The sequence below is a fragment of the Procambarus clarkii genome, chromosome 89 (genome assembly GCF_040958095.1).
Source record: "Procambarus clarkii isolate CNS0578487 chromosome 89, FALCON_Pclarkii_2.0, whole genome shotgun sequence".
NCBI classification, from domain to species: Eukaryota; Metazoa; Arthropoda; class Malacostraca; order Decapoda; family Cambaridae; genus Procambarus; species Procambarus clarkii.
Genome location: NC_091238.1, coordinates 15,668,921 through 15,685,447, shown reverse-complemented (window position 1 = coordinate 15,685,447; position 16,527 = coordinate 15,668,921). Strand labels below are relative to the sequence as shown.

Sequence of the window (16,527 nt, the reverse complement as noted above, 5' to 3'; positions counted from 1 at the left end):
ACGTGGGTCAAGCATTTATGGAGGTGCAATTCGAACACAAGAAGAGAGGAAAGCAACTGTTCGAAGTAAGGTAGAATGTTATCAGTTGTATCGGGTAAATCGTTCCTTCATTTATAAGCTGCGGGTTTGGCGGCTGGATTAACGAGCCTCTGGTCTTTGTTAACGAGGACGGGCTTGGCAGCACTCAAAGGTAATATCATGATGTTGTACAACAGTTTTTTGAATGATGGAACGTGACCCCGAGGAGATGAGATCTGTGTAACAGATGTTCCTGGCAAGTGACCCCCCGAAGAAATCTGTAAGTAACAAAAATTGTTTTAAAAAATCCATTTTAAGAGGGTACGACAAGGAAGGCAACATTCGAACCTTAGACCTAAATTAGGTCTAAGAGGACGTAAGTTAAGCTTAGAAATGCTAATTAAAGTCCTGAACAGGTTAGGTAAGGTCGGACACTCTTCCATTTGTCTGTAGGATGTCATTTTGGAGGTAATCCAAAAGTACACAACGTGTACTTTCTGGTTCAGACAGTACATATTTGTACACTGGAGAAAATAGTTACTGTTAAGGACTTTTGCAGCATGGATTACATAACGGTAAATAAATGACTTTACTGAAACGTGTTATAGATTGCTTTGATCTTCCTAAGAACAGAAGATATTACAGATGTACACCAAGTCTTTCCCTTAGGCTCCGTGCTACTTAAAGCCTCCTACCCCTCCCCCTCCACCCATCTCACACCATCCCTTCACTATCACTCCATCTTCAACTACCCTCCCCCCCTTTACTCCCTACCTCCCCCACCCCCACCTTTCCGCTAAGTCATTATTGATTCAAACAGCTGTTGCTCAGGCCATTCAATTAGTGGCAGATTTGGCAGCCTATGTTGCTGCTGTTCCGCGCCCCCTGTTCCCTCTCCCATCCCTCCATCTACTCTTCCACTCCTCCTTTCTTTCCAGTTCCCTTCACCCGAATTCCCCTCCAGTTTCCAGGGGGGACCTGACGGCTGAGTGGAGAGCGCTCGGGATTCGTAGTCCTAAGGTTCCAGCCCCCGGCTGAGCAGACTTTATCACATGATAACCGCAGGGCCACATGATAACCTTGCTGTCATCACGTGATAACCGCGGGGCAACATGATAACCTTGCTATCATCACGTGATAACCGCAGGACCACATGATAACCTTGCTATGATCACGTGATAACCGCGGGGCCACATAACTCCAGCAGACAATGAGATCACAAGGAGCAAGCTCCACGCTATCCTGAAAACATCCATATTAAGTGTTGACATCTTATTGATATCTAAGTTCAAGACATTACTATCGTGGGTCACCTGAGTCCCTCTTGTAGTAGAATCAAGTTATTAACGATTCAGTTGCAACTTGTCTTTTCAAAGACGATAAGACGATAAGGCTAAAGCTTCAAATCTTCCTGACACCTTTCATGCGAATGTCAGTTTTAGTTTCTATGTCTTCATAAAGCAAGTCCTTAAGATAAGGAATTAACTTGGGAATCCCTCCGTGAATATTCCGAGAGAACTTGCTTCCAATCTGTGGGTCGGAGACTAAGTCTGTAGACTGTTTTATAAGTTGTCTCAGAAGACAAGATCAACCTGTAGCTAATTTAATTTGGTATTGGGCTTAAAGCCTGTTAACCTCTGGAGGGTTATTAGGGCATTTTAACCTCTGGAGGGTTATTAGGGCATGTTTACCTCTGGAGGGTTATTAGGGCATGTTAACCTCTGGAGGGTTATTAGGGCATGTTAACCTCTGGAGGGTTATTAGGGCATGTTAACCTCTGGAGGGTTATTAGGGCATGTTAACCTCTGGAGGGTTATTAGGGCATGTTAACCTCTGGAGGGTTATTAGGGCATGTTAACCTCTGGAGGGTTATTAGGGCATGTTAACCTCTGGAGGGTTATTAGGGCATGTTAACCTCTGGAGGGTTATTAGGGCATGTTAACCTCTGGAGGGTTATTAGGGCATGTTAACCTCTGGAAGGTTATTAGGGCCTGTCAACCTCTAAAGGAGTATTAAGACCTATCAACCTCTTGAGGTTAATTAAGGCTTCTCCACCACAGCCGCTCCTCAAGAACATTTCCTACACAACCTCCACATCCATAACCTTCCCCCTCCACATCCTCTTATCCAGAACCTCCTACTCTTCACAACCTCTCCGCACACGGTTCCTGGACCAACATTCGCTGCTCCTATCTTCACATTCCTCGCTTAATGTCCCACTGAGCTCAGCAAATCTCTTTTTTTGGTACAAGAAACCCAGATATGTTGCCTTCGTGTGGGCATGTGTTCTCACCTTGTTGTGCTTGAGGGGGTTGAGCCTCGGCTCTTTAGTCTCGCCTCTCAACTGTCAAACAACTGTGTCGAGATTCTGTGTGTGTAATCATCTAGTTGTGCTTGCGGGGGTTGAGCTCTGGCTCTTTGGTTCCGCCTCTCAACTGTCAATCAACTGGTGTACAGATTCCTGAGTCTATTGGGCTCTATCATATCTACACTTGAAACTGTGTATGGAGTCAGCCTCCACCACATCACCTCCTAATGCATTCCATTTGTCAACCACTCTGACACTAAAAAATTTCTTTCTAATATCTCTGTGGCTCATTTGGGCACTCAGTTTCCACCTGTGTCCCCTTGTGCGTGTTCCCCTTGTGTTAAATAGACTGTCTTTATCTACCCTATCAATTCCTATGAGAATCTTGTGTGGTGATCATGTTCCCCCCTAACTCTTCTGTCTTCCAGCGACGTGAGGTTTAATTCATGTAGTCTCTCCTCGTAGCTCATACCAGTCAATTCGGGTACTAGTCTGGTGGCAAACCTTTGAACCTCTTCCAGTTTAGTCTTATGCTTGACTAGATATGGACTCCATGCTGGGGCTGCATACTCCAGGATTGGTCTGACATGTGGTATACAAAGTTCTGAATGATAATATATATATATATATATATATATATATATATATATATATATATATATATATATATACATATATATATATATATATATATATATATATATATATATATATATATATACATATATATATATATATATATATATATATATATATATATATATATATACATATATATATATATATATATATATATATATATATATATATATATATATATATATACATATATATATATATATATATATATATATATATATATATATATATATATATATATATATATATATATATATATATATAAGGACCCACCCCCGTCCTTCTATGAGGAGGGGGGTGAGGCAGCAGAGTATTTCTTGTGATGGTGTTATTATGTTAAGGATAGCAGACAGACTAGAATGACATATTTCTAAGGAAGTACATGATCCTCATGTTGAAGGATCGAGTCGAAAATTGTGAACCTAACCCAAAGTTTTGATTAATGTTGTATTTAGCACAACGCCAATGACGTTTTGATGTAGTTTGACATTAATTATCGGTCAATGATATTTTATGTGCTGGAAACCCCCCCGAATAAGTCTATGGGACGGCTCCCATAGACTCCCATAGACCACACCGTCACAGGGAAGACTCATATATGTCACTACCTTACTTCACACCGTCACACGTTAACGACTCTGTTTGCATAGTTGACATAAACAACTGCACGAGGATGACCGTAAGAATACCTGGCAAGTGTTTATCAACAATAAACACTTGCTCGGTGGTCCTAACAAGTCAAGAAGCTATCCCAACACCGGGAGACTCTGCCCCACCGGTAGCTTTAAGGCGATGTAGCCGGCGATCCTGTCAACATGAAGATCTTTACGGTGATTCTTTAGTACCAGTGACGTGGGGGGGAATTCTGGTCATGCAGGTTTTGTGTATTTTAAAGCATACTTTACTATTAGTGTTAGGTCTTAGTTCAAGAGGAGTATCTCTGTGTTGTATCGGAATATTTCTGCAGTATGGGAGTATCGTTACTTTGGGACACCATAGGCTAGACAGGGACAGGGATTTGGGACACCATAGGCAAGACAGGGACAGGGATTTGGGACACCATAGGCAAGACAGGGACAGGGATTTGGGACACCATAGGCAAGACAGGGATTTGGGACACCATAGGCTAGACAGGGATAGGGATTTGGGACACCATAGGCAAGACAAGGCCAGGGATTTGGGACACCATAGGTTAGACAGGGACAGGGATTTGGGACACCATAGGCTAGACAGGGACAGGGATTTGGGACACCATAGGCTAGACAGGGACAGGAATTTGGGACACCATAGGCTAGGCAGGGACAGGGATTTGGGGCACCATAGGCAAGACAGGGATTTGGGACACCATAGGCAAGACAGGGATAGGGATTTGGAACACCATAGGCTAGACAGGGACAGGGATTTGGGACACCATAGGCTAGACAGGGACAGGGATTTGGGACACCATTGGCAAGACAGGGATAGGGATTTGGGACACCATAGGCTAGACAGGGATAGGGATTTGGGACACCATAGTCAAGACAGGGACAGGGATTTGGGACACCATAGGCTAGACAGGGACAGAGATTTGGGACACCATAGGCGAGACAGGGACAGGGATTTGGGACACCATTGGCTAGACAGGGACAGGGATTTGGAACACCATAGGCTAGACAGGGACAGGGATTTGGGACACCATAGGCTAGACAGGGACAGGGATTTGGGACACCATAGGCTAGACAGGGACAGGGATTTGGGACACCATAGGCTAGACAGGGACAGGGATTTGGGACAACATAGGCTAGACAGGGACAGGGATTTGGGACACCATAGACTAGACAGGGACAGGGATTTGGGACACCATAGGCAAGACAGGGACAGGGATTTGTGACACCATAGGCTAGACAGGGACAGGGATTTGTGACACCATAGGCAAGACAGGGATAGAGATTTTGCACACCATAGGCTAGACAGGGACAGGGATTTGGGACACCATAGGTTAGACAGGGACAGGGATTTGGGACAACATAGGCAAGACAGGGACAGATTTGGGACACCATAGGCAAGACAGGGACAGGGATTTGGGACAACATAATCCAGAAAGGGACAGGTATTTGGGACACCATAGGCATGGAGACTTGGGACACTGTAGGCTATCTTCACATAGCGTAACAAGCGCTGTGACAGGGCAATAAACATGCGACTTTTGGCAAAGTAATTGATGGAGGTTTGTGAACACTAACCTCCTGGGTTAATGTGAGATTATGTGCACTAAAACCTTTTTATGAAGGTATAAAGGAGGAGGAGGATTTACTGTTTGCGTCCCCTGGTGTGAGGCTCGGCGGAGAGGGGTCCAGAGGGAAGACTGGGGGGGGGGGTGAGGTCCTTATGTGTGGCTCTGGTGTGCTTGTCCCAAGTGTCTCTGGGGTGGTATTGCTTCTGCACACACAGGATGAACAAATGAACAAATCCACAAGGGGAGTGACGAGGATTCGAACCTGCGTCCGGGAGCATCCCAGACACTGCCTTAATCGACTGAGCTACGACAGGGTAAAAGGGTTGAAACCGAAGTTCTACTGAACTTACTAGTGTCTGGGATGCTCCCGGAAGCATGGTTCGAATCCTCGTCACTGCCCTTGTGGATTTGTTCATTTGATGCATCACGTTAGTGTGATCTCTGTGTGTCACACACAGAGATCTTTAGTCAACTCTTTGTTTTCCTAATTCGGCTCATGAGCATTATCGTAGCACTAATGAGAATTTGTAAGCAGTAATGAGTATGAGAATTTATGAGAATTACTGGAGGTTATAGCGAGTATTTCCATTTGCAACACCCACGTCACGTGAGAGTGTTGTCTGTAACTTAATAAAACACCTGTCAAAGATATGCTTGGACAATTAATTACAAACATATGGATTCATAGTACAAATATCACAATGTAATTGTAAAGATTTACAGTTCATTGTGAACAAGACACAATGAACTTTCTGTTCAATTCTCCCCATGACTCACAGAGGACAGTAACACCTATGGTGTTCCCATCGTTTGGTGAGGTCAACACTCATTGTTTGGTAAGGTCAACACCCATTGTTTGGTAAGGTCAACACCCAATGTTTGGTAAGGTCAACACCCATTGTTTGGTGAGGTCAATACAACCGACAGTCGAATCCTGCCCTCTGAGGAGGTTCGAAGCAGCCTAAAACACTTTAACCTCTAATGGGGATGTATTTATCTCAAGAAAGTTACTTCGACTTGAACTTTGTCCACTTTTTAACATGTAATACTTGGGTTTATATGTTGCAACTGACCTGTAACAGAGGTACAAGGTTTCATAATATTGGTTCAATATTTCATAATATTGGTTCAATATTTCATAATATTGGTTCAGGTGTTACAGGTTATTGTTAAATACGTTGATAGTCATATACCATTGCGGCTTTGTTTACATTTATTAAAGAGTTTACGAGTTCCAAACTACTACGAGGTTGTTTATAACAATAATGACCTTGGGTTGTGAAGTTTCCAAGCTTGTCAATGTTGATCAAGTGTAAACAGAGCCGCTATGATTAAGGAAAGATGAACAGGGTTCGTAAGTGATTGAGTAAACGCCTGAGGCAGCTGGCCCAGGACGGTGAATAATAATGTGCTGTAGATCCACCAGTTGTGAGTATTGAATACTCATCATACAGACGGACGTGTGTACATGGACACACTCGCTCCTGTGTAGAGGAAACTCCAAACTGCTTCTCCCGAGTGTCTCTCTCTCTCGAGTGTCTCTCTCTCTCTCTCCTCTCTCTCGGCCACACCAAAAATGTTGCTACCAGTATATTCCCAAGTGACAGTACAAGCCGTGTCTCTCACGTACCTGGCAGAGAGCGTGCGCTCGTGCTGGAGTTGCCGTAGTGTGAGGAACACCAGGAGTCACTCCCACCCTCCCAGACACTCCCACCCTCCCAGTGTCAGGAGACCACCCCCATCCCTTCCATTCCCACTCCGTTTGGGTTTCAGGAGGCTCAGCACTCAAGGTGCGCTGAGTCGCTCACCCTTGTGTCGCTGAGAGAGGAGGAGAGGTCTCAGTATCTCAGTATTGGTGATGGTGATAGCAGTGATGGTGATGATGGTGGTCGTGGTGGTGGGCTGGCAGTCGTAGTTATAGTGGTCTAGTGGTCGTGTTGATGCTGGTGGTGATGGTCATCATTTAGGTGTGTGTGTCCATGTATGCATGAGTGTCGGTGTGTACATTTACCCACACTACCTTCCTAACCTAAACAAACTATCTATAGAAAACTTAGATGTTTGTGAGCTGTTACTTTTCATAGTAGTAGTGGTGTTTCACTGGTTACTACATTTTCTAGCAGTTGTTTCATTTGGTGATCTGGTTATCATAACGACATAGGAGCTGAGAGGACGGGTTGTGTCATGTGTTGCTTCAGGCAGTAACAATCCATAGTGATCCACATGTTGTTTTTGTAAGAAATATAAATGGATATGTTGATGCATTTCATGGATTCCTCTAATTTACTTGCTATGCCATCAGCATTTGTGTAAATCAGTCACATACACACTTCACACTTGCGTGGTGATTGTTTGGGGTGATGGGAGTAACCTTTTGTTTGAAGACGAGGAGTCACAATAATGTGGCTGAAATATGTTGACCAAACCACACACTAGAAAGTGAAGGGACGACGACGTTTCGGTCCGTCCTGAACCATTCACAATCGACTTGAGAATGGTCCAGGACGGCCCGAAACGTCGTCGTCCCTTCACTTTCTAGTGTGTGGTCTAGTCTACAACCTTTTGTTTGGTTTGGAGATCATGGGGAAAGGAGAGATACATTGAGTTGATTCTTACCCACTGTCCTGAAGAATCAAGTTGCTCGAATGGGCGACAGCAGTTGCATGCAGATGTTATCGCTGCCAGTTGCCTCAAACGTGGCACTGACCTAATGATGCCAAACCATTTGCATTACATCTTACGCCTCTCCTCTGTGTTCTTTAGATATGTCCCTATTTAGGTACTTCCCACGATGCGTGATAACTAACTTTACAATTTTCTTTTATCATTTTCTTACGCGCCTTTTTTTTAGTGCTTACAGATCATGATGTATACATGAACAAATGAACAAATCCACAAGGGCCGTGACGAGGATTCGAACCTGCGTCCGGGAGCATCCTCGTCACGGCCCTTGTGGATTTGTTCATTTGATGCATCACGTTAGTGTGATCTCTGTGTGTGTATGATGTAAACATCTTTCTGTCCATGTTGACTCTCGCTGCCAATTGTAACACTAAACATGGGGCAACCCCAGTCCTTTATCCTCCAGTGTTACTGATGGGTATGACAATGTGTGCATGTGTATGTATGTGTGCATGTGTGCATGTGTATGTATGTATGTGTGCATGTTTGTGTGTGTATGCATGAGAAATACAATGAAAACTGTGACATCACTTATTACATAACTTTAGCCATAATGGCCTTCTCTCTCTCTCTCTCTCTCTCTCCACTACGAGGCTAGCATGTTCAGTTCGCATCATTAAATTCCACATAAATAAAGTCAATGTGGCCTTACGCTGCCCGACCCTAGGCGAACTGTAGGTCTGTATTGTGTGAATTAAATTTAGCGAGGTGTTTACTCCAGATGGAGACAAACAAGCTATTCACAAGGATAAACACTGACATTTTAAGGACTATTCGACTGTACGTTAAAAAAAAATATATTTTGGGGAAGTTTTAAGAAGTGAGAAAACTAGAAGAAAGTAATATTTAATTATTTTTCAGCTTCAGAAACTGCCTCTGCAGTTTCCTGAATCTGTATGAATCCTTATGAATCCTAAATACACACCCAGAGTGTGTATTTAGAGGTACAGTTCCAGCTCTAATGTATTTAACAAGAGCTAGAGTCCCAGCTCTAGTGTATCTAGACTTAGAGTCCCAGCACCAGTGTGTGTATATATAGAGCTAGAGTCCAAGATTATCGAATTCCATTACTGAACGAGATGCAAGACCTTAAGCGCCTCAAATCCAGAAAATCTATAGCTGCAATCTTCCAATCTTCTTCCTGGAGCCTGGGGGATTTAATCTGAACTCTGAGGAGATTATCAGAGGCTGGGATTAGAGGAATCACAATCTTTGTCAGCCACGGATGGGGAGGTGGGGGAGGGGGGGGACACCCATTACCTGGGGGCCAAACAATCCCAGCCTTAATTAACAGGGAGAGACAATCAATTACCTTCCGAAATCAACCGTTTGCAGCTTTCGCTAAAATGGCGAAGGTTTAGAGGATAAGAAGTGCTAGGCGCCTCCTTTTTGGGGCAAGCTGGGGCTTTTCAGGAAGGTAAGGGTTTAAATAATGGGCAAGGCTGTGGTGGGGTGATGGGCAAGGCTGTGGGGGGTGGACCAGGAAGTATTAAGAGAAAGAGTCAAGCCGGTATGGTTATAGTAACCATCCAAAATATGGTGTGAATATTAAGAGGCTTCGGTATGATCTGATCTCTACTAGAATTTCTGATTTTTTGATCCACTTGGTCTGGTTGGGTTTGGGGGGCGACGCCCTCGCTTCTTTGCGTCACCGGAGTTCGATCCACTATTATCCGAGTACTTGTTCCTTCACTCCGTCCTCATATTCCAGCTGCTCCTCCTCACATACCTTCCAGGTGATATGTAGCCATATATATATATATATATATATATATATATATATATATATATATATATATATATATATATATATATATATATATATATATATATATATATATACTGCATAGTTGCATCATTGTCTTGATGTGGTGCAAGTGTCTCTCTCAGCGCCAGAACCGTCTCTGCCTCTTATTGCAGCTCATTATTTACATCTGCTGCTGTAAACATAGCATCAACACCATTATTTTACCATCATATCCTAGTTTCTTCTACTCATAGTCCTGTCACGCGTTAAATAGTCAGACTGGATTACTGCCTTTTTTATGACAATTGTATTATATACCTTAAGCAAGGTTTACAATCTCCGCTCAATAATCAGGAAGTCACACCGGAAGGAATAGACTCTGATTCAGACATGAAACATCACTACAGGATGGAACGCTCTTAGTCTATCTGCTATCCTCTGGCCAGTACAGGCCATCCACGAAGCGCACTCGACTGCCATTCCGGATCGCTTGAACACGCGATACGTTCCATCAGGTGATGGTAGAGTGCGTCTCTGCAGGCCGGGAAGAACACGAACACCCGCGCCGTGCCTTCGTGTCCGTGCTCGCTGCCTGAACGAGGGTGTTCACGGATGCGTGTCTGGCCAGCCGGGGCTCTAACGACCCCGGCAGCATCTCAGAAACTGCACAGCCCTCAGAGAAACAGACTTTGTTACCAACATCCTCCTACACTGACATTTTAATTATTATACATATATATTTTTTATTTATCTTAGGAGCAGTTGCTAAACCCTTGCCATTAAGCACAGGCCTAAGCCAGCTCTGACAAACAACCCACCTCACACGTGCGAACGAAATGAGCGTTTTGATCCATTTTGGACCTTTATCAAGTCGTGACTTAAGGGTATTTGGAAGGACCCAAACGTCGTTTTCATTTCACATGTGAAAGGTTGAGATATTTATTTCAGCCCCGCTAATGTACAGTATTCTTTTCGTATAATACGGGAGCTACGCTCGATTTCTACAAAGAATCTACATGCTTCAGGTTACATAACAGAGGTAAGGTTAGATGAGGCTAGGAACTACCCAATTATATCTCCCAGTCATTACATGATGCCTTCAATAATGTGGTGAAAGATACTGTCACTCACTAAATATTTTATTTAATTTAAATTACAAAGCACAAGGGAGAAGAAAGCAATACGCTAACGTTAAATAATCAATATTTACCACTTGGTTTACCATGAAGCTTGGTCTACCATGAAGCTTGGTTTACCATGAAGCTTGGTCTACCATGAAGCTTGGTTTACCATGAAGCTTGGTCTACCATGAAGCTTGGTTTACCATGAAGCTTGGTCTACCATGAAGCTTGGTTTACCATGAAGCTTGGTCTACCATGAAGCTTGGTTTACCATGAAGCTTGGTCTACCATGAAGCTGTGTCCCTCAACCCCTGCTGACTCCCTCCCACCCCTCCTCTCCCACGGTACCAAGGCGCCTAAGTCGGCCGTCGATCAAGTAAGCCTTAGAGTGGGAGCGTCGACTAGTCTCCCACAGTCATTAGTGGGACACTGCAGCAGCTGAGAGACCTCAGGGAGCCTTCCTCCCACACTCTCCTTTATATATATATATATATATATATATATATATATATATATATATATATATATATATATATATATATATATATATATATATATATATATTAACAGACGCCATCGTTTGGAGCAATACATGTTCAATTAAATTTGTTTTTACAAACATGTAGGTTCAAAAACCTTGAAACTTTATAAATGTATGACATTTTCGAACACTTGGGCCTCGGTACGGCAGCTAATTCGAGCACAGTGCAGCCGGCCACGAGCACACAAGATTATGTCAGTAATATTCTCTTGATGGTTTCCTCTCCAGTAGTGCCAGAGAGCAACGAGACGCCACTGCAGACTACATTATGAGTTCCTGCTAGGCACTCCGGAGTGACTTGGGGCCCAGCTAGGCACTCCGGAGTGACTTGGGGCCCAGCTAGGCACTCAGGAGTGACTTGGGTCCCAGCTAGGCACGCAGGAGTGACTTGGGGCCCAGCTAGGCACTCAGGAGTGACTTGGGTCCCAGCTAGGCACGCAGGAGTGACTTGGGACCCAGCTAGGCACTCAGGAGTGACTTGAGTCCCAGCTAGGCACTCCGGAGTGACTTGGGTCCCAGCTAGGCACTCTGGAGTGACTTGGGTCCCAGCTAGGCACTCCGGAGTGACTTGGGTCCCAGCTAGGTACTCAGGAGTGACTGAGGTCCCAGCTAGGCACTCCGGAGTGACTTGGGTCCCAGCTAGGCACTCAGGAGTGACTGGGGGCCCCAGCTAGGCACTCAGGAGTGACTTGGGGCCCAGCTAGGCACTCAGGAGTGACTGGGGGCCCCAGCTAGGCACTCAGGAGTGACTGGGGGCCCCAGCTAGGCACTCAGGAGTGACTGGGGGCCCCCGCTAGGCACTCAGGAGTGACTTGAGACCCCAAAGCTTACCATCTGATTTATATTTTTTCCCCCGGATGGGGAGAGGCTTTTAGAGCCTTGTGAATAATACAGGATGGTCCATTAACATACCTCAGATCGAGGATATAAAACAGGGAGAGAGAGAGAGAGAGAGAGACAGAGAGAGAGAGAGAGAGAGAGAGAGAGAGAGAGAGAGAGAATAACCGGGACCATCTCCACCACTAACCAGGTATGAGCACACTCTACAACACATTCACAGCCCTCCTGGAGAGCAAGTCAGCTGCTTCTCATTTTATATTTGGTTATAACTGAGTTGTGTTAAGCTGGGTTTAGTTAGGCTGGATTGGGGGTTAGTTATACTGGCTAGATTTGGTTCGTTATATTGGGATGGATTAAGTCTAGTCAGACTGGGTTAGGTTATGTTTGGTTAGTAATGCATGTGTTGTGTTGAGTTAGGAGTGTTGTTAAAGACAGATAGCGAACCGTTATATATGTAGGAAATAACAATGAAAATTGTGGGAGCTTGAGAGACGCTCCTCGTAGCATCCCTCCTCAAGATGGCATCTCCGGAGGTCGACCTTACACCTTCCCACTTACCTGGAAAAGAAAAGAGCACAGTCATTAGAGAGCGAAGAGCCTAAGAGCACCTAACTCTATAATTATTATTATAAACCAACTAGAAATTTATGACAAAAGGCAGTATTCCACTACAATATATAAATTGTAATTTATAATTTAGAAAATATTCTTGATTACGAAGAAAGCCTAGGGGAATAATTATGAGTTTTTTTTGGATTTAATAATAAAAGAAGCCTTGGAAAAAGTTAATGAATTCGCCATCGGGGACGGCAAAGGACAGAAGATGGCGGAAATTTCAGGTCGAGAGGCCAACGTTAAATTTTCTCAAATGTTAACATAGAAAGTAAACAGATAACATCATAGCGACTTGAGAAACTTCGCGGTAAATTGAGATTCGAGATTATTTAATTTTCACCAATATAAACCACTAATTATGACCAGACTTTTTATGTAATAAGTTACAGTGCTCTCGCAAGATCTTCCAGCCCGCCAAACACACCGAAACTACGACGTTGCTACAACGTTCGAACAAGTTTTAACACCTAACCAGTTATAACAACCAATATATCAAGTTGTATCAACGTTCTAATACGTCATAAACACGTTAAGCCAAGTTGTAACAACTTTATTACAAGTTGTAACAAGCGGAAAATAGAGACAGTTACGGTTTGTGTTTCCAGGGAGATGTTGATAATAGCTACGTTGTTCTTGCTCAGTCCACCACTGGTACACAACTTGCTTGTGGGCCACATACAACGCTCAGTGCACCACTGGTACACAACTTGCTTGTGGGCCACATACAACGCTCAGTGCACCACTGGTACACAACTTGCTTGTGGGCCACATACAACGCTCAGTCCACCACTGGTACACAGCTGCGTCACTATAGTGGACTAACTTTAGCGGACACTAAGAGGTGCGTCCTCCGGTGCGTCCGCCACGGAATTAAAACTTTGCAGCTTTGTTCACCCCAAAGTGAGAAGTGCGAGGCACCTCGCCAGGGTATTAAGGGGCGAGCTCTCTCACAGGAGTCTAAGAGTCCCTGTCTCTTTCTTCCCTAAGAGACAGGGACTCTTAGAGAAGGGACTCTCTTCCCTTCGTTCTTCTAAGAGTCCCTGTTGGTCGACGACAGCTTCTTGTGCATGTGACTACACAGACACACAGACACACAGACACACACAGACACACACAGACACACACACACAGACACACACACACACACACACACATACACACACACATACACGCAAACACATACACAAAAACGGAGCACAAAACTTACAATTACGATTTTAGGAAATGAAGGAGATATAGCAGGCGATGAGTCACAATAACGTGGCTAAAGTATGAGGCCCAGATCACACACTAGAAGGTGAAGGGACGACGACGTTTCGGTCCGTCCTGGACCATTCACAATCGACTTGAGAATGGTCCAGGACGGACCGAAACGTCGTCGTTCCTTCACCTTCTAGTGTGTGGTCTGGTCCTCAAGGAGATATAGCGTACGGAATCAGACGTTTTGTCAATACGAACACTGTAGAAGGCTTTGTTTATGTCCGGGACTTAATGGTAATAACGAGGCTCCATCATGCACCGACTGAGGGTTGCTTCACGAATCTCAAAAGCAGCAATTACGGCACCTGGGCTTGACGAGCGTCAAAGTTTAACCGGTTTCGCCTAACCAGAAGCGTACACGAACCTACACTAATGCTCACTTGTCCGAAAGAGGCGTATGTTTTGCGGTGTTTTAATTTCACGAAAGTCTCAGATTATTTTTGTGATGGAGAGCGTCAAATTTTCGTTGTATTAAGTGCCAGGACAAGTTGTTGAGGCATAAGGACTGTGTGAAGAGGAGCTGGGAAGATGTACGACCCTTGGGCATGTGGATCTACCATCGTCAGTAGCGATGGTAGGGTTTGTGTAGGGTATTTGGGTGAGTATTAGGGGGCCCTGAGGGCTTGTGTAGGGTATTTGGGTGGGTGTCAGGGCCCCTGAGGGTTTGTGTAGGGTACTTAGGTGGGTATCAGGGCTCCTGAGGGTTTGTGTAGGGTACTTGGGTGGGTGTCAGGGCCCCTGAGGGTTTGTGTAGGGTACTTAGGTGAGTATCAGGGGCCATGAGGGTTCGTTTAGGGTACTTGGGTGGGTTTCAGGGCCCCTTGAAGGGTTTATTTAGGGTACTACAGTCGTAATCAAGTACCTGCGGGGTCTTGCAGGGTACATAGCCCTGAGGATTCATACAAAGTATTCCCGTCGTAGTTAGGACCATGGGGGGGGGGGGGAGGGGGGCATCAACAACACACATCTAAGGACCGAGGCGGCCAACTCCCTTGCTCGTTAAGTCATGCGGCGATCATTAGGCCACTCGAACAACCATTTAAGTCCCGCTACGGGCCACCTGAGTGCCAATCGGGCCACGTGACAATTACAAAGCTCGAGCGACACAGGGAGACCCTCAAGCTGTATTGCAAGACGCTGCAAGAGCTTGTTGACGGTGAAGACGACAGCTGGCAACAAGGGTCGACGACCGCTTGCAACAAAGGTCGACGACAGCTGGCAACAAAGGTCGACGACAGCTGACAACAAAGGTCGACGACAGCTGCCAACAAAGGTCGACGACAGCTGGCAACAAAGGTCGACGACAGCTGGCAACAAAGGTCGACGACAGCTGGCAACAAGGGTCGACGACAGCTGGCAACAAAGGTCGACGACAGCTGGCAACAAAGATCAACGACAGCTGACAACAAAGGTCGACGACAGCTGGCAACAAAGGTCGACGACAGCTGGCAACAAGGATCAACGACAGCTGGCAACAAGGATCAACGACAGCTGGCAACAAGGGTCAACGACAGCTGGCAACAAAGGTCGACGACAACTTGCAACAAGGATCAACGACAGCTGATGACAAAGGTCGACGACAGCTGGCAACAAAGGTCGACGACAGCTGGCAACAAGGATCAACGACAGCTGGCAACAAGGATCAACGACAGCTGGCAACAAGGGTCAACGACAGCTGGCAACAAAGGTCGACGACAACTTGCAACAAGGATCAACGACAGCTGATGACAAAGGTCGACGACAGCTGGCAACAAAGGTCGACGACAGCTGGCAACAAGGATCAACGACAGCTGGCAACAAGGATCAACGACAGCTGGCAACAAGGGTCAACGACAGCTGGCAACAAAGGTCGACGACAACTTGCAACAAGGATCAACGACAGCTGGCAACAAAGGTCGACGACTGAAACACAACTTTCCACTGTAGCAACAGCTCGAGTGATTTCTAAGTCTGATAACTGCAGCTTCTAAACCTATATCAAAATTATTAATTACAGTAGAGTTTGGTGTAAATAAACTCGACTATACATGTACACACATTTACGAATAGTTTCTGAATTATAATTTGAAATGTATCAAACAGAACACCAATGTGAAGATCAATTACAGTAAGCAGTTAAGGGTAATGATATGAGACAAGCAACTGTGAGGCTCACTCATAATATTATTGGTTAGGAAGTCCAGTATCACCGGTAGTTATGAGGGAGTGACCAGCATCAGTGGTAGTTATGAGGGAGTGACCAGTATCACCGGTAGTTATGAGGGAGTGACCAGTATCACCGGTAGTTATGAGGGAGTGACCAGTATCACCGGTAGTTATGAGGGAGTGACCAGTATCACCGGTAGTTATGAGGGAGTGTCCAGTATCACCGGTAGTTATGAGGGAGTGTCCAGTATCACTGGTAGTTATGAGGGAGTGACCAGTATCACCGGTAGTTATGAGGGAGTGACCAGTATCACCGGTAGTTATGAGGGAGTGACCAGTATCACCGGTAGTTATGAGGGAGTGACCAGTATCACTGGTAGTTATGAGGGAGTGACC

The 16,527-nt window shown here is 45.0% G+C and overlaps 1 protein-coding gene across 1 annotated transcript; it reads left to right on the top strand.

The window, feature by feature from the left end:
- The first annotated feature begins 14,514 nt into the window (after window positions 1-14,514).
- LOC138359208 (uncharacterized) lies at window positions 14,515-15,956 on the top strand. Its single transcript, XM_069318200.1, has 2 exons — window positions 14,515-14,560; window positions 15,409-15,956. The coding sequence occupies exons 1-2, from the start codon at window positions 14,515-14,517 to the stop codon at window positions 15,954-15,956; spliced, it is 594 nt and encodes a 197-aa protein (XP_069174301.1).
- Window positions 15,957-16,527: the final 571 nt, after the last annotated feature.